General features: G+C 47.1%; 2 protein-coding genes and 1 long non-coding RNA gene across 3 annotated transcripts in view; 2 read left to right on the top strand and 1 right to left on the bottom strand.

Annotated features, from left to right (window-relative positions):
* The first annotated feature begins 381 nt into the window (after positions 1-381).
* LOC133166427 (uncharacterized) lies at positions 382-2344 on the top strand. The gene is made up of 3 exons (XR_009717800.1): positions 382-507; positions 837-897; positions 2262-2344. It is a non-coding gene; the product is annotated as an uncharacterized LOC133166427 (long non-coding RNA).
* A 304-nt stretch (positions 2345-2648) lies between these two features.
* Positions 2649-8061, top strand: LOC133166422 (spindle assembly abnormal protein 6 homolog). The gene is made up of 12 exons (XM_061296316.1): positions 2649-2814; positions 3159-3236; positions 3597-3704; positions 3771-3962; positions 6295-6489; positions 6566-6655; positions 6888-7067; positions 7240-7321; positions 7396-7511; positions 7592-7653; positions 7726-7829; positions 7928-8061. Exons 1-12 carry the CDS (start codon positions 2707-2709, stop codon positions 7969-7971), a joined length of 1359 nt encoding a protein of 452 aa, XP_061152300.1. The 5' UTR covers positions 2649-2706; the 3' UTR covers positions 7972-8061.
* A 65-nt stretch (positions 8062-8126) lies between these two features.
* LOC133167247 (leucine-rich repeat-containing protein 24-like) overlaps positions 8127-18014 on the bottom strand; it is a 43376-nt gene continuing 33488 nt past the window's right edge. The window contains exons 5-7 of the mRNA XM_061297873.1: positions 11134-11688; positions 9391-9393; positions 8127-8727 (exon numbers count right to left, since the gene is read on the bottom strand). Of these exons, the coding sequence (XP_061153857.1) occupies positions 8362-8727; positions 9391-9393; positions 11134-11688 (924 nt within the window). The 3' untranslated portion in view covers positions 8127-8361. The remainder of the gene's footprint in view (positions 8728-9390; positions 9394-11133; positions 11689-18014) is intronic.

Below are 18014 nucleotides of genomic sequence, written 5' to 3'. Positions count from 1 at the left end.
ACAGCCTAAATGTTAATTAGTTATATAAATATAATCAACATGCTTTAGTAAGAGAATGACCTCCATTGCTCGTATGAGGTGAATTTCCCTTCTAGGGATTAAATTTAGTGGATTGTGGCAGAAGCAAGAAGCACGTGTTTAACTGCCAACAAATGAACGAAAGCAATATTACACGACAAAGAACGCACGTATAAAGCTTCCCTTAACTGCCTGCCTGCTCGCAGTATAATGTTTAAAATATTACGACTAATGCCATTCTTCCAAGACTTTAATACATGTACAGTATTAACTTTAGCTCAGCAACAGCAAACTGATAGAAAATCAAGTTTGCGGCACCACCAGTTCTCCCAAAAGAGGGCGGTAACGCGTAATTTGCCGACAGTCCGTCGGCGGAGAAGATAAGCTTACCAAAGAAGAAGAAATACAATCGCAACGGCGGGCCAACATGGAGGCAATTTTTAGCGACGTTGTCAAAGTCATAATTAGATGTCGACACTGTGATGAAAGGTATTTTGGTATTTTGTTTTTGTTTTGTCATTTGACAAGTTAGCCGCGTACGCGTCCTGCTTGAGCGCCCAACTCTCACGCACGAGTTGCGCTACCTGCGTGTACTGTCATTGCACTGTCAAGTTCCGATGACTTGTTTTGTGTGTATGTTCTTTGATCTTTCTTTGTAATTCATTGTATCTGTCTCGTATTGGCTTTTGTTTTGCCGCAGCCAGGTTGGCCTTCATCCGAAGCTTTTTGACTTTACCTGGATAAATTACTGATTTCGGAGGGGAAAAAAATAGAATGGTTTCATCTGTATGATAAGGTATGTTTTCCTGTTAATACAGAAAAGCACGCATCCGCGTCACCATTGAGCGTCAGTCGAGCACAAGTGCCGTTTGCAAACGAGTGAGTATGGCATTTATTTCGAATAAGAAAGTCCTTGAGCACTCCTTGCTTTGAATTATTGCATATTTCAAGAGCAGTCAGTCCTCTAGCGAAACGCCAACATAAAATTGATTGATTGATTGATTGATTGAATATTTATTGATCCCCAGGGGTGGGGAAATTCAGGCCCCAGCAGTATTCATACCACAGAGTGGGTATACAAAAGACGCACAAATGGCATGAGCGCAACTCAACAGGCTCTCATAAGGCTGCCACACAACGGCGCCACAAAGAAAGCCAGAAAGTGCTCAAGATAAAAGCCATCAAAGCAAAACAAAGATAAAAGACAAAGGAAAAAAAGTAACTGTGGCCAACCAGCACCCCTCAATACAAGAGAACACCCCAAAACACATTAATAGCCTCCACGGGGTCCATAGACAGGTGTAGGGGCAGTCCAGTTCAACGGCGCCCAATGGACCGTGGTCGTGAATCGGTGAAAAACATCACAAAGCAGGCAAACGTGTGAGCAGCGTCCTGGGCACCCAGTCGGGTGCACGTGCAGATGGTCACCACGGGGCTAGCATGGCGAAAGTCGTTGGTTCCGACGAGCACGAGGGAGCGGACTCCCCACAGGGGTTGCGGCTGCAAGGCCAAGGCGAGGGACCCGGTCATCACTGCCCGGATAAGCAGGAAGCCGCCGTAGAGTTACGCCGGTCTCGACCGATGATCCCGGTCCCAGGAAGAAAAAAAAATAATACAAAATATCCGATCCGAAGAGATACCGAGGTGCGGTAGAAGGCACCAGCATCGCCGAATGGACAAAAAGACAGAAAGAAAAAGGAGAAAAGAAAGAAATAAAGAGGAAAAGAGAGAACACTGCTGGGAGGCAGCCACTTACGGCGCCATACCAAAAGAAAAAGAAAAAAAAAAAAAACTTAACAACTTAACTTAACAAAACAATAACTTGAGTGACTGACCAGGACGTGAAACAAGAAGACAGCAGGACATGACGACAGCAAGACCGTACGACAACAGGAACCAAAAAGACATTAAGACAACAATGATCCGACGGGGTGTGAGGGGGAGACAGGACTTACATACATATGTGGCAAACCTCGGGATCATTTACAACATTTAGGACTCTTACCAGCTGGCCTACTGTTACTTTTTGCCTTTGTTTCTTGTCTTAGTTGCTTTGGATTGCTGACTTGTAACTTTGGCTCTTGTTGGTTTTCTTTGTGGCAGCCTTTTCTAGAAGCCTATTGAGTTACGCTCATATATGTCTTTTCTTTACCCACTCTGTGGTATGAATGCTGGTGGAAACCCTTTAATGGGAGATTTAAGTGAAGCGACCTGAAATCCATTGTCTCTCTTCTGCTCATCAGGATCTTTTGGTAAGATTGACCAATGACGAGGATCCGCATTTTTTCTTCAGCCTCACAATCTCTGAGGAAGATTTCCAAAGGTTTGCCTAAGAAGTAGCCACAATTCCATTTCCTGCATCAATGTGCTTTTTTTTTCAAGTGCTCTTTTATTTTTCTGTTTAGTTTGAAAGTCCAGCAGGAGTTATTGATTGAATTTGCGTCATTCCCTGAGATGCTGGTGCAGCTTCTTCGTCAATGTCAGTCAGAGCAGAATTGCAGCCATCCCAGGTACTCCGCTGCCCCCCCACCTACCCCCCCTCGACATCAAGATGTTTTCGCTATGGGAGCCGCTTGTTTTTTAAAAAAAATAAATTTAATTAATTTGATTTTTTTGATGGTGTGCAGGTTCCAGCTGCTGTTCTCCTGCGACTCGCCGTCACTGGATGGCCCCGGCCAGCTGAGCGTGATGGAGACCAACTCCTTTAAGCACAGCAACCAGCTTTCTCTGCGGCTGACGCAGGGCTCTGACAAGCACGTCAAAGACTACTTGGCTGCCTGTCTGGCCTCTGTCAAGGTGACACGCCAAGGGCAGGACGATTCTGGGGCCCATGCACATTTTGAAATCGGACAGATGGGCCCACTCAATACCCGATGAACTGGTCTATGTGAAAATGTGAATTTGGATAATGAAGTCTTTTGTTTGAGTTAGTTCGATTGAATCTAGTTGGAAGTAAATAGCTCGTTATTTATGATTTAAAATAAGTACATGAACAATTCTTTGATTACCAAATTATTTTAGGAGTTAACTTAATCAAAGACTACTGCTTTACGTTCTAACTTATTTTCCGTCTTATTCTTTCAATGGGGATGACCAAAATGGCTCTTGACAACTGTCAACGTCGTCTTATTGCGTTTCAGGCTGAGAAGGAAGCACTGGAGCTAAAATTGAAAAAGACAGAAGATGATCTGACGAGGCGGCTCAACAACGCCGAGCAGGTTCTGTTTCTTGTTGCCATTTTTTGTTGCTAAATCTAAAAACAGAACAAGCTGCAGCTACAATAATTAATTGACAAGGCATTTTTTATCAAATGAATTGACAGCTGCTTTGTTCTGTGATTCATTATTTCGATACGCAAACTTGAAATTGTCCAAATGTGCAATTTCGGCCTCGCACCAGTACTCCGTAATAACGGACCGATTATCATTTTAGTGAAATGCTGAAGTGCATTTCACTAAAATGATAATCGCACCTCAGACAGGCAAACTCTGAGGTGCAGAGTTCCGATAATCGGTCCATCTAAAACTAAACCTTTTAAAATGAGATTGAATTAGGTTCGGCGTCACGTATCTCGCCAGACGCTGTCGGAGGTGGAGCGCATGCGTCTGGAATGGACTCTTGAGAAGAACTCGCTTTGCAGCCGCCACGCTGACGAGTTGCGCCGTGAGCAGGAGAAGGCGGCCGACGTAAGCCCGACTCCCCAACCCCCTCCGGCCAACCCTGTGGCGCCGAGTGATGATGATATGTCACAGTTGCAGGAGCGCCAGCAGCAGCAGACGCAAAAGCACTGTCAGGATCTGGAGCGCGCTCACCAGCGCGACAGCCAGCAGATGCAAAGCCGCCTGGTGCAGCTGGAGACCTCCTGTGGGGAGCTGAGTGACAGGGACTACCAAAACCAGGCCGCCCTCAGGGACCTCAAGGCCAAACTGGTGGCCGCCGAGAAGGTACGTCTGCCATTTTTGTCATATTCACAGCGCCAGATAGAGAGCCCATGAAAACAATAGTTAGGTGTAAAATTCCACTGCCTATACAATGACTCAGCAAAGTGAACTCAAGAGTACGAGCTTCACACTCTTGAAGCCAAGGCCCATAGTTCCAACCATGGCACCAGTCCATAAAGTCAGTTGTGATAAAGTTCTTTATTTTCTGTAATGCAATTAAAAAATAAAAATGTCATACATTCTGCATTCATTACAAATCAACTGAAATATTGCAAGCCTTTTATAATTTTAATATTGCTGATTATGGCCTACAGCAGGGGTGGCCAACCCACGGCTCGCGAGCCGCATGCGGTTTCATGCGGCTCCTTTACGTTCGCTTCGGGGGAGGGGGGTTGTTAATGAGACGTCAAACGCTGCGTGTTCGCTTCGGGGGGGGGGGGGGGTTGGTTGGTTGGTTTAGTAATGGGATGTCAAACGCTGCGTGTTCGCTTCGAGGGGGGGGGGGGCTCTTTGCGGTACACAGTAAAAAAAATGTGGCTCTTAGTCTCTGACTGGTTGGCCACCCCTGGCCTACAGTTTAAGAAACTCAAAAATCCTATCTAAAAAAAATTGAATATTTCCTCAGACCAAGTAAAAAAAAAAGATTTATCACAGCAAAACAAAATCAAACATTTGAAAATGTCCATTAATGCACTCAGTACTTGGTTGGGAATCCTTTTGCACGGATTACTGCATCAATGCGGCGTGGCATGGAGGGACTTAACAAGCTACATAACTCTACATGTGGAACAGAAAAGACCAAAGGCAATGGCATCAGGCAGACTACACAGTTCTTTGCTCTAAATTAGGGGTGTCCAAACTAACGGTCCAGTTTTTATTGGCCCGCAGCAAATTCTGAAAACATAATTGAATATGGCCCGCACAAGAAGCTTGAGCTTAGCTTCTCAGTTTCCACACTAGATGGAGCCCGCCACACAAAGCGTTTAACGTCCCATTAACACCCCCCCGGAAGAGAAGCGAACACGCAGGGTTTGACATCCGATTAGCCCCCCCACCCCCCCCACCCCCCCGATTCGGGAGAGAAGCGAACGCGCAGCCTTTGACGTCCCATTAGCAACCCGAAGAGAAGCGAACGCGCAGGGTTTGACGTCCGCTTAGCAACCCGGGGAAGAGAAGCGAACGTTCGCTCCATGTTTGCGTTTGTTTAGAAAACTCTCGTGGCATGCGGCACACGTGCTGCTGACGTATGACGTAGCCCGCGTCCTAATAGATTAAGGAAAGTATCGGCTCACAGATCGGCTGCATTTTCCGATACCCGATCCATCTATTTTGTTGATATCGGGGCCGATATCCGATCCAGATATCGGATCGGTACATCTCTACTCTGGACTCAATGAAAAACTGTGGACCAACACCAGCAGCTGACATGGCTCCCCAAGCCATCACTGACTGTGGGAACTTCACACTGGATTTCAAGCAACTGGGATTTTGCTCCTCTCCAGCCTTGCGCCAGACTCTGGCGCCTTGACTTCCAAATGAAATACAAAACTTGCTTTCGTCTGAAAAGAGGACTTTGGACCACTCTGCAACTGTCTAGTGCTTCTTTTCCAGAGCTCAAGTCAAACGCTTCAGAAGTGGCTTGACCATGGGAATACGGCTATTGTAGCCCATTTCCCGGACACGTCTGTGAACAGTGGCTTTTGATACCTGGACTCCAGCTTCAGTCCACAGTCTATGAAGCTCCTTCAAATTCTGGAAGCGACTTTTCTTCACAATGCTGTTAAGGCTGTGGTCATCTCTCTTGGTTGTGCAGCGTTTCCTGCCACATTTCCCCCTTCCAACAGACTTTTTGTGGATGTGCTTTGAAACTGCACTCTGTGAACAGCTTGCTCTTTGAGAAATTTCTTATTGTGTCTTACCCTCCTGATGGAGGGTGTCCATGATGGTCCTCTGGACCGCATTCAAATCAGCAGTCTTCCCCATACTTGTGATTTAGTTTACTGAACCAAGCTGAATGTTTTTCAAGGCTCAGGAAACCCTTGCAGGTGTTTCAAGTTAGACAATTCAAGTGATTAGTTGAATACCCTACTAGTATACCTTTTCATGATATTCTAATATTTTGAGATATTTGAGTTTTCTTAAGCTGTGCGCCATAATCAGCAATATTAAAATAATAAAAGGCTTGCAATATGTCAGTTGATTTGTAATGAATCCAGAATGTATGACATTTTTGTTTTTTTTAATTGTATTACAGAAAATAAAGAACTTTATCACAATATTCAAATTTTCTGAGACAGTCCTGTATGGCTCGATGGCTTGTGTTGCGTGCGCGCAGGAGTGCCAGCGCTTCCAGCAGCAGGTGGCGTCGATGCGGCGCCAGAGGGACTCGGCCGAGACAGCGCTTCACGCCAACGAGCGACTGGGCCAACAGCTGCAGACGCGTGTGGGGACGCTGGAGCAGGAAGCCAAAGACCGCGAGCAAAACGCGAGTCGCACTCGGGAGGCACTGAAGGCGGCACAACAGGAGAAGGTCGGCGCCGGCTGGCCCAGTCAGGAGGGGGCTGTCGCGCCACACCACAACACGCCACCTCCTCTTTGTTGTGTAGGAAACCCTCGAGGAGGACGCCCGCAGCAAAGAAGCTAAACTACGAAAGCTCGACGCCCAGGTGGAGATTTTGTCCGCAGACTTGAAGAAGGTTTGTCGTCTCGCTCGTCGTCTAACAGTATCGAAATGTGCGTGGTGGCCGCGGTCGCGCAAAGCTTTTTAGCAGATTGCCCGCCTGCTGCTTATTGGACACCATTTGGTGTCTCGCAAGAGAATCAATTGCGGCGGCGCCGCCAATTATTTTGGCGAGGACTGGGAATGGATGGGGCCTGCATTTAAGCTGCCAAGAGACTCAGTATTGTGACATCTGGCGCTGTTGTTAGGCCAACGAGATTATCAAGAAATTCTGGTGCGAGCTGCAAGTTCAGCAGAGCAAGAACAAGGACAAGAACGTGGCACTGGTGGAGCAGGAGAAAGTGCTGCGCGACACCTCCACCCAGCTGGAGCGAGCACAGGGGGAAGTGCGCGATGCTCACCAGCAGCTGCAGCACAAGGACCAGCAGGTGAATCGAGCCCGTGCTTGCGTGTCTTGCGTGTGGCTCACTTTGCATTTCGCTCGCTTTTTGCACGTGCCTGCAGTACCAGTCTGTTGGCTTTCTATGTATGTGTTTTGTGAATCTGCATGTCTGCATGTGCTTTTTGTTGACTTACCTGTGCGCGCACGCGCTTTGTCAGGTTGCGAGTCTGAAGGAACAGCTGGAGTCCAGCATGAAGAAGCTGGCCGAGTCGAAGGAGCTGCTGCAGAGCAATGAGAATGGTGAGCGCAAGCGTCCGCCTCGTCTCGGGCACGCGGCGTTTTCATGTGGCATCTTTTGTCTGTGTTGTTGTCAGTGATCGGCTGGATAAACAGGCAACTGAACGAGAAGCGGCTGAGCGAGAAGCGGCTGAGCGAGATGCTTGCGGAGCCGCCACGGAGCACGCCGCCGACCGCCGCCATGACGTCAGCGGTAAGAGAGCGCCGTCATCTTTGTGGATGGGATGCACGTGTTTGCTCGCCATCTTCCGTCTTTTTCTTTGTCCCCTGCAGGCTCACTTTTATCCTCACGTGAGCAAAAGTCCCGCAATGCCCGATGTTGTCTACAAGCCAGCGTGAGTCGCTTGAGACGGCTTCCTCTCCAGAAGAGGAAACGTGAGAGTGAAATGTGAATTTCTCTATAACAGAGCGAGCCCGAGCGTTGGCGGTCTGGATGCCAAATACTTCAAGAGGAGAGATGACGGCGGCGGCGGCTCCGTTCGCGAGTCTCCCGACGCGCTCATCGCCAGAGGTGATGTCGCACACTCGTGATAGCACAAAACGGCACGGCCACGTCACACCTTGAACCTTGGGCACGCTCACCAGCCGATTCTTGTCTTTCCTTCTCAGAGTTTCCGCGCAGCAAAACACCTTCAGCCTACTTTCCCAACTAAGCACACACACTGCGCTCCACCTATGTTTATGAAGTTGCACCCTTGTTACAGAGCTCTGATTTCTCAAATAAATCAACCTTGGGTTCTCGATATTGTCCTCCACGTGGTGCTTTTTACTTTAACAGTGAGGACAAAATTGCACTTGCAAACAACATACAGCCGTTGTCATCACCAAACGATGTCAGGTGACCCTCCATCTTTCGCTGCTATTTTCAAAGGACAAGCCCGGTTTGTCTGCAAAATTCTATTTTCTCTTGCTCACTTTCCAAAGAAGACGAGTACGAAGGAGAAGCACATGCGCCAGTACACGAAAGTCCAGAAAGCTGCTCAGTGTTTGTCCAAGGAGTTTTGATAAAAGCACAGCCATCGGGTCACAGTGTCGGCCTGTATTCAGCAGTTGATCTCGTAGGCCGTCAGGGAGTCCACAAACAAGCCGGCGTGGTTGACAAAGACCCCCTCGCCCTCTGGCGTCATGACCGGCTCCGCCTCGCCACCCTCGCCAGCAATTCTTCGCGCGGTCTGAATGTCGCTGTCCGCCTCAGCGGTGGGGAGCGAGGGGCTGGGAGGTGGGCCGGTTGCCAAGGAGCCAGAGGGGCCGCCGGCGTCAGGGGGGGCAGCGGGCAGGGCCGGTGGCAACACGGGTTTGGCACGGTTCAGGATGAACATCTCGTGGCCACGCTCGTCCCGGAACTCTTCCAGCTGGGCGAACGTGGTCGGCCCGTCCGAGTAGTCGTTCAGGTAAAGGATGCTTTCCTCCTGACGCACAACAACAATTTGAACTTCAACCGCGCATTCTTGCAGTCTCTTTGAAGACAAACCAAACAGCATTAGTCCTGCTAAAGTGAGAATTTCTAGGGGAAAAATGTTTACATTAAAAAACAATTGGGTGGAGAGGGGAAGAAAAAAAAAAGGTCTCACTATCACATCCTAAAAGTAAAAGTACAGTAATCCCTCGCTACATCGCGGTTCGTTTATTGCGGTTTCACTACATCGTGGATTTCTTTTTCCCAATTATTATTTTTTTTTAAAGTCAAAATAAAACTTCTAAATTGAGAAATTATGGCACAAACTTTTTATTAAAAAATGGTTATAATAAGAGTTGTAAAAACATATTTACAGTGTTGTACCTTGTTATAGAAAAATTGTTATAGTAATAAGAGTTCTAAAAACATATTTACAGTACGTTTTTTTTCCATGTATAATGCGCAAAATTTAACTAATTTATTGTCCTATAATCTGGGGTGCGCATTATACATGAGTACAAAAAAACATTAAAATTCTTCTCTTCTTTTTTTTTTTTTTTTAAATCCGGATATGATACGGAGGCCGCCATTACAGATGCGCTTTCTTCTCTGCTGTTCACTTCAAACACGCTCCATACGAACACAATGCTCTCGTATCAGACGCTTGCTCGATCACCTGCTCGTTTGCTGTCACAATGTACCCTACACAAATCCGAAACATTTCTTCGCTATCGAGTTTGCTAGCACATGCGCAGTGATACTGACCGGCAGAATAACATCCGGTTGTTCCCAAAGAGGATATTTTTTCTGAAATAATTTTACGTTTACGGATTTAAGTAGGAGTCAAAATTTGGGTGCGTATTATACATGGGTACAGGCTTTTTTCCAGCATCAACATGCCATTTTTAGTATCATACATGGGGGCGCATTATACATGGAAAATCCCGGTAAATAACTCTCTCTGGGTTCTTCATAGAAAAAAAAGCCATTAGCCAAAAAACGGTATGTACACTTGTACCCTGTTGTAAAAAAAATTATAATGATGAAAGTTGTTCTAGAATTCTCCATGTTATTTATGTTATTCAGCCGTGCTTTGATTTGAGGTAGGGTGATTTATTTTGAAGGCCGTTTTCAGGCAATACCACTTCCTGTTTTAAATTCGTGTACATACCGTAATTTCGGATTATAAATCGTGTTTTTTTTCCATAGTTTGGGTGGGGGGGCCACTTACACTCAGGAGCGACTTGTATGTTTTATTTTCACAAATTTTAACTTCATCATTAACACATCACTTACAAATATAGTTGACCACTTCACATGTTATTTTTAGTATAGTTGATCACTTCACATGCTTTGATATCTTTATCTTGAACATATTCAAAACATGAAAAATAGAGAGAAAAAAATCTAATAAGGTAATTAACACTTTAAAGCGCCATGTCCTCTGGACATGTCCTCTGTCACCAGGATGACATAAAGGAGGAGAAATTTGATCAATGGATTTAATGATTTGGAGTGACACAAATGGTTTGATAATATTGTTGTTTATGTAATGTTTTTTTTTAAATAACTGAATGTTACGTCAGGCCCGTTCTCAGCTCCTCGTTTGTGTTTGTCACGTTAGCATACCGTATCGTTTAGCCTATTGTTGCTCGTTCATGTCTGTTCTTGGTGCTGGATTTTGTCGAGTAAATTGCCCCCCAAAATGCAATTTATACTCCGGAGCGACTTATATGTTTTTTTTCACATTTTTGGGCATTTTATGGCTGATGCGACTTATACTCCGGAGCGACTTATAGTCCGGAAATTACGGTATGTCGGTTACAGTGGTACAGGAGTCATTGACGATGTAAGTGGGTCTCCTAACATGAGAAATTAACGATCACGTGTCAAACCTTTAGAACAATGTATAATTGCGCCAAATGTTCGTTTACATTACTTTAGAGGTCCGTTTTCGCGTGTTAGCAAGATCGCGAATTAGCATCTTTCCGCTAACTCATTAGCCTTCCCAGTACTTCTTAACATGTTACACGCACACACGTATATTATTTTCAATATTTATACAGAATTTTCTGTATGTTATTTATACTATTAATGTATTATTTACATGTTTGAAACAATTAATGTTCTAATAATAATAATAATATATGCACTTAAATGGTTTCATATACATTTATTGACACACAAAAAATGTACAGATAAAAAAAAAAAAGTACAGATGAGAGGGTGACCGTACTTCGCGGATTTCATTTATCGCGGGTGGTTTTTTGAACCAATTATCCGCGATAAACGAGGGATTACTGTATTTCCTGATCCAAAAATTCAAACTTCTTGGACACGTCCAAAAGCGATGCCTCTTCGGCAAGAAAAAAGGGCAACTTGTTCTAAGCCTGATGCAAGCCTGCGGGTGCGCGCTTACCTTGTTCGCAGCGTGCTGGTCCTTGTGTTCTCGCAGTCGTCGGCTGTAGATCATGGCGACCAGCAGCAGCGCGGTGAGCACCAGCAGCGAGATGCCGGCGGCGATGGCCATCTGCGTGGCAGCGGCCAGTGCGCCAAAGGCCATGCTGCCCAGAGCGTAGAGTGGCTCCTGGCTCACCTCACCGCCGCCACTCCGCAGGCGCGGCCACACCGGCGTGTCGAGGGGCGCCGCCTGTGCCCAGCCGGCCCAGATAGACGAGGACGAAGAGTTGATGGCAAGCTGGAAGGTGACCCGCACTGTGCCGCCCGCGTTCCAGGCCTCGCACTCGTACACGCCGGCATGTGCCACCGTCACGTTGCTGAGGAAGAGCATCCCACTGCCCGTGTCGGGATCAAAGTGCGAGGCGCTCTCGTCGCTCTTCTGCACGTGAGCCCGGCCGCCCTCCGACGGCTCCGTCCCGCTGCCCGCTCCTCGGGCCCCGCCGCCCAGGTCGTGCACCAGCCCTCGGGGCACCGGTGGTGACGCCTTGTCCGAAGATGCCTTCCTCCATGTCACCTGCAGGGGGCACGCTGGGGTAAGTCAACTCAAAGAAGTGGCCCGTTTCGAACTGGAAGTTAGAGCATTCAACATTGTTTTTTATAAATACGAGTGACTTTGTTGTATACTTATTGCCCCCCCCACCCCCCGGCTGGGCGCCTGCACATTGGGATTCAACGAGAGGGTAGCCTCCCTCCGCCTTCAGGTGGGGGGACGGGTCCTGACTGTTGTTTGTGTCTATGCACCAAACGGCAGCTCAGAGTACCCACCCTTCTTGGAGTCCCTGGAGGAAGTGCTGGAGAGCGCTCCTTCTGGGGACTCCATCGTTCTACTGGGTGACTTCAATGCCCACGTGGGCAATGACAGTGAGACCTGGAAGGGCGTGATTGGGAGGAACTGCCCCACGATCTGAACCCGAGCGGTGTTCTATTATTGGACTTCTGTGCTCGACACGGATTTTCTATAATGAACACCATGTTCAAACATAAGGGTGTTCATGTGTGCACTTGGCACCAGGACACCCTAGGCCGCAGTTCGATGATCGACTTTGTAGTCGTGTCATCGGATTTGCGGTCGCATGTTTTGGACACGCGGGCGAAGAGAGGGGCGGAGCTGTCAACTGATCACCACCTGGTGGTGGGTTGGCTCCGATGGTGGGGGAAGATGCCGGTCCGACCTGGCAGACCCAAACGCTCTGTGAGGGTCTGCTGGGAACATCTGGCGGGATCCCCTGTTAGGAAGAACTTCAACTCCCACCTCCGGCAGAGCTTCTCCCATGTCCCGGGGGAGGCGGGGGACATTGAGTCCGAGTGGACCTTGTTCCGCGCCTCCATTGTTGAGGCGGCCGACCGGAGCTGTGGCCGTAAGGTCATTGGTGCCTGTCGTGGCGGCAATCCCCAAACCCGCTGGTGGACACCGCCGGTAAGGGATGCCGTCAAGCTGAAGAAGGAGTCCTATCGGGCCGTTTTGGCCTGCGGGACTCCGGAGGCAGCTGACAGGTACCGGATGGCCAAGCGGAACGCGGCTTCAGCGGTTGCTGAGGCAAAAACCCGGGCGTGGGAGGAGTTTGGCGAGGGCATGGAGAATGACTTCCGGACGGCTTCGAGGAAATTCTGGTCCACCATCCGGCGTCTCAGGAGGGGGAAGCAGTGCAACGTCAACACTGTTTACAGTGGAGATGGCGTGCTGCTGACCTCGACTCGGGATGTCGTGTGTCGGTGGGGAGAATACTTAGAACACCTCCTCAATTCCACCTACACGCCTTCCATTGTGGAAGCAGGGCCTGGGGACTCTGAGGCGGACTCTCCAATCTCTGGGGTCGAAGTCACTGAGGTAGTTAAAAAACTCCTCGGTGGCAAGGCCCCGGGGGTGGATGAGATCCGCCCGGATTTCTTAAGGGTTCTGGATGTTGTGGGGCTGTCATGGCTGACACGTCTCTACAACATCGCGTGGACATCGGGGACAGTGCCTCTGGATTGGCAGACTGGGGTGGTGGTTCCCCTCTTTAAGAAGGGGGACCGAAGGGTGTGTTCCAATTACAGGGGAATTACACTCCTCAGCCTCCCTGGTAAGGTCTATTCAGGGGTGCTGGAGAGGAGGGTCCGTCGGAAGGTCGAACCTCGGATTCAGGAGGAACAGTGTGGCTTTCGTCCTGGCCCTCAGCAGGATCCTCGAGGGTGCATGGGAGTTCGCCCTACCAATCCACGTGTTTTGTGGACTTGGAGAGGTTCTGTGGGGGGGTGCTTCGGGAGTACGGGGTACCGAGCCAACTGATAAGGGCGGTTCGGTCCCTGTATCACCGATGCCAGAGTTTGGTCCGCATTTCCGGCAGTAAGTCGGATTTGTTCCCAGTGAGGGTTGGACTCCGCCAAGGCTGCCCTTTGTCACAGATTCTGTTCATAATTTTTATGGACAGAATTTCTAGGCGCAGCCGAGGCGTTGAGGGTGTCCGGTTTGGGGACCTCAGCATCGAGAGTAAAGAGAGAGCTGAGCCAAAGGGCAAAGCTCTCAATTTACCGGTCGATTTACGCTCCTACCCTCACCTATGGTCATGAGCTATGGGTCGAAGATGGAGATGAAGAAGATGGATGGATGGATGGATGGATGGATGGATGGATGGATGGATGGATGGATGGATGGATGGATGGATGGATGGATGGATGGACTTTGTTCCTATCAACAAAAAGAAAATCGTTTTTACCCCCATACCAAACTTTGAAAATATGAAAATATTTTTAAAATTCCATCATCTCAGTGTTATTTGTGTAGCCCGGTGAAATAGTAGATTACCAGACTAATAGTTTATTTAACTATTTCTGTTACAGTAATTGTCATAATATTCATTATTATGATAGTATATAAATCCTATTTTTTATTTAAATATAGGTCACCCAAACTTAAACTGTAAACTGTCTGTTTAAGCAGTTAGGTTGTGTTTGTGTTCATACCATTTCATTGGTCAATTAAACAAATTGGCATTACATAGTCAAATGTGATTGGCTGTTGTAGGGTAGAGGTTTTTTTTCCCCCCGGGAAGGAGATGTGGAAAAAGAAAAAAAAAAGAGTTAAAAAAGACGGAGCTGAACAGATGTATGCGGGATCCTTGCGAAGGAATGGACAGTGTTGTTGGTAAATAATTTGCTAAGAATACAGGGGTATGTTTTAAGATACGTACAGACTCTCGTAGTTTTTGCCGAGTCGGGAAAGTTTTTTGTGTTGCAAGAGGAGCGAGCATGGAACAGGAAATTAGCAAGGCCGTAGTAACCGCGGTTAACGTCTGAGCTACGTTGCCATTTCGTTGCCACGCACTCAAGCTACCCGACGACAGAGACCATATCTTGCCACGCACTCAAGCTACCCGACGACAGAGACCATATCTTGCCACGCACACAAGCTACGGACAACCGAGACCGTTTATTGCCACGTACTCAAGCTGCAAAAAACCGACAAGGAATTTTAGCTTTGCTGAGTAGTGAGCAAGGCGGGGAAACAGGCCTGCAACGGGGTGGTGCGGACTGAAAAGGACATTTCATACGTCGTGAGTACTGAGTGTGCGTGTGAGTGGGCCCACTACACTAAAATTCTGAGCGTGTGTGTATCCGTGTGCGCGTGTGAAAAGAAGTTTGTCTTTTGCCATTGTTCTATGTGGATTTACTTTCGTTTTGTGTATTAAAATATGGCTCGTTCTAATTTCGCCAATACGTTATAGTTGCTCTGGGTCTCATTTTAACTAGTGTTTGTTTGGTTGGTAGTTTTTACAGACCTCACTTAATTAGGTGAACCTTTGTGGTATCCACCTGAGGGCAAACCGGACCCAAGCACCCACCATTCTCTGGTAGGTTCTACACAGAGTGGTTTACAGGGGTGCTACATAAAATGGAGGCACCGCTGGGATTGATTTAGCTCTAAAATAGTTATAAAATAGCACTACATTTAATTACATTTAGTTTGACCCAGAGAAGTGTAGGTTTAATAGTAATAATAAAATAAAATAATTCTGTATTCTTTACCCTTAAGTTAAAGTCACCTTAACAAAGCCTTAGTTTTCCCCTTTGAAATTTAAATGCTACTTGTAAAAATAAAGCCCATCAAATTTAGTCCTGACAAGTGATCCAAGTAACTGCACAACCAGGGGGAATGGCTCAGCTGAAGAACTGGTGTATTGGAGAAGGCATAGACCTGGCTAACGCTTTGCTGTTGAAAGACGTTCCTGCAGAGGCTGAAACAAATACCATTGAAGAAACCTTGCAGACAATCAAAGCACTTGGGAGAGTCAAAGTAAGAGGAAGGATGTTTGACCCACATTCTCAAAGTCTAACTGTGCTGTGTGAGTGCAAAGAGAAGGTCAATACCAGCGCAATTCCTGTTGATGTATTTCCCGAATGTTCTGTTGGGCCATGGAGGATATTTGTAGTTTCTGCACTAGAGAATGAGACAGCCAGTGATGGTCCAAGTGCGCCGCAAACCCATCCTAGTTTTAATCCCCCACTGCAAGCGTCCTCTCCTGAGGCTATCATCAAAGCTGTTGGTGAAATCTTGAAACTAGGGGTGTAAATCGCGGGTTTTGTCACGATCCGATATAATATCGATATAAAGAACTGCGATACGATATTTGCCGATATCTTAAAGCCTGCTGCGATTCATTCACGATATATCGCGATATAATGCTCTACGATCGATTTTTTTTTTTTTTTTTTTTTTTTTTTTAATAAAAAATATAGAACAATATCCTGATTTATAACAATTCATACGCAAAATCAACAAGGTACTGCAAACTCTTTATTTAGGAAATTACAAGAGTATTGTAGTATACAAATTGCTTACTTTAACACTGAACTTTGATGGCGTGTTTTTTCTTTAAATGTGCGGCGAGATTTGTGCTCCCTGAATATTTGATCACCGCATGGCAGGATTTACAAACTGCACGTGTCTTGTCCGTTGAGCCATCTTTTCCTTGGAATCCAAAGTGCTTCCAAACGAATGACTTGAAGCCTAAAGGGGAGCAAATTTCCTCGTCTTTTTGGACACTAGCCATAGCACAGCCCAGGAGCCGCGTACTAGTTGTCACCTCCCCTTTCACGTGCGTGCTCTGCTCACAACACAACAACGCCGGGCGCACTGCTCCCAGAAAGAGGAAGCAAGCAACAATGAACTGGATTTCAAAATAAAGTCGCGTCTAATGTCCGAGGTCAAACACGGCGATATAAATCGATGTTTACCTTTAGCATCGATGCCAATAAATCGTAGAGCATTATATCGATTAATCGATGTGTATCGTTACACCCCTACTTGAAACAGACACAACAGCCCACCAGCAGTGACATCAGCCCATTCAGGAGACTGCGGACCTTCTCAGGGGTTACGCCCACACTATCTGGAGAAGAACAGTTGGAAAATTGGATTGAACAAGCCAGACTCATGATTGAGGAATGTGAACGTCCGGAAAGAGAAAAGAGGATGAGGATTATGGAAAGTGTAAAAGGTCCTGCGCTAGAGGTCCTGCAAGCTGTCCGATTCAATGACCCCAGCGCAACGTCCACTGAATTCCTGGACATCCTCGAAAATACCTTTGGTACACCAGAGAGCGGAGAAGAACTTTATTTTACCTACAGAATGCTGTGCCAACACCCAAGTGAGAAACTATCCGAGTTCTTGAGGCGCATGGAGCGAGTACTGAATAAAGTCGTCCAAAAAGGGGGCATAAGAGTAGATCACACAGATCGCGCTCGCCTCGACCAGCTCATCAAAGGAGCCACCAGATCTGATTTTATGATCCTGAACCTCCGACTGAGAGAACGACGTGAGAATCCGCCCACTTTCCTGCAGCTACTCACTGAGATACGTCAGGAAGAGGAGCATGAAGCTTCACGCCGCAGACTACAACCGTCCAAAGCAGTTTATGCAAAAAGTGCCATGTTAACCTCAGACACTGAGATCACATGTTTAAAGGCAGAAATAGACCAACTCAAAACGCAAGTATGTGAGCTCACTACGTCCTCATCAATGCCAAGTGGGAATATGACAAGTTTTTTGCCGTCTGTCGATATAAAAACAGACAGTTCAGAAGACAAAAACGTACAAGCCCTAAAGAAAGAGGTGGTGAAGCTCAGAAAACAAGTTTCAGCAATGTCAATTAAGCCTAAGTACAGTTCAGCCTCTGAGAACCGTCAAAGAGAAACTCCGTCTAAGCCCCAGCAGCAAAGAACTTTCACTTCCAGAAACTCAAGTGATTTCTTTTGTTACCGGTGTGGCGAAGATGGGCACATTGCAACTAAATGTTTTGCCCCAGAGAACTACCCCAAAGTAATACGGAAACTGCTACAAGCTCAAAGAAAGTCCACGCAAGGCCAAAGACCTGAAGAGGCAAGAGAAAATAATACAAATGCCAATGTGAAGAGGAGTTCTGTCCACATGCAGACCCACAGTTTGCCAGAAGGTCTTGTTGGACCTCCTTCTACTGCCCAAGTAACTATTAATGGCAACCCCTGCACTGCACTCATGGATAGCGGCTCCCAAGTTACCATCATTTTTGACAGCTGGTACAGTGAAAATCTGTCACATATCCCGCTGAACCCGGTGACTGGTCTGTCCATATGGGGCCTGAGTGACTCAAAAGATAGTTACCCTTATAAAGGCTATGTCCAAGTTGAGTTGGAGCTGCCAGACAAGTCAAAATGGAACAAAGCCAAGGCTGTGTCTGTTCTGGCGTTGGTGTGTCCTGACCCTCGTTGTTCCGAGACAATACCCGTTCCTATTGGCACCAATGTCAAGGGTGTTCGGCCTTTTCAGTCAAACTCTACTCAGAAAGTCCTGGAAAATGTAAAGTCCGTTAAAGTTGAAGTGCA

Source organism: Syngnathus typhle, linkage group LG14 (assembly GCF_033458585.1).
Source record: "Syngnathus typhle isolate RoL2023-S1 ecotype Sweden linkage group LG14, RoL_Styp_1.0, whole genome shotgun sequence".
In the NCBI taxonomy this organism is placed as follows: Eukaryota; Metazoa; Chordata; class Actinopteri; order Syngnathiformes; family Syngnathidae; genus Syngnathus; species Syngnathus typhle.
The sequence above is the reverse complement of the archived record's forward strand: the minus strand, read 5'-3'. Positions and strand labels throughout refer to the sequence as shown.

What these genes read in the sequence shown, in the direction of transcription:
- LOC133166422 (XM_061296316.1), top strand. Translation starts at nt 2,707, where the DNA reads ATGGAGACCAACTCCTTTAAGCACAGCAACCAGCTTTCTCTGCGGCTG. An exon ending in TGCAGCACAAGGACCAGCAG is followed by an intron (nt 7,068 to 7,239) that starts GTGAATCGAGCC and finishes GCGCTTTGTCAG; the next exon opens with GTTGCGAGTCTGAAGGAACA. An exon ending in CGACGCGCTCATCGCCAGAG is followed by an intron (nt 7,830 to 7,927) that starts GTGATGTCGCAC and finishes TTTCCTTCTCAG; the next exon opens with AGTTTCCGCGCAGCAAAACA.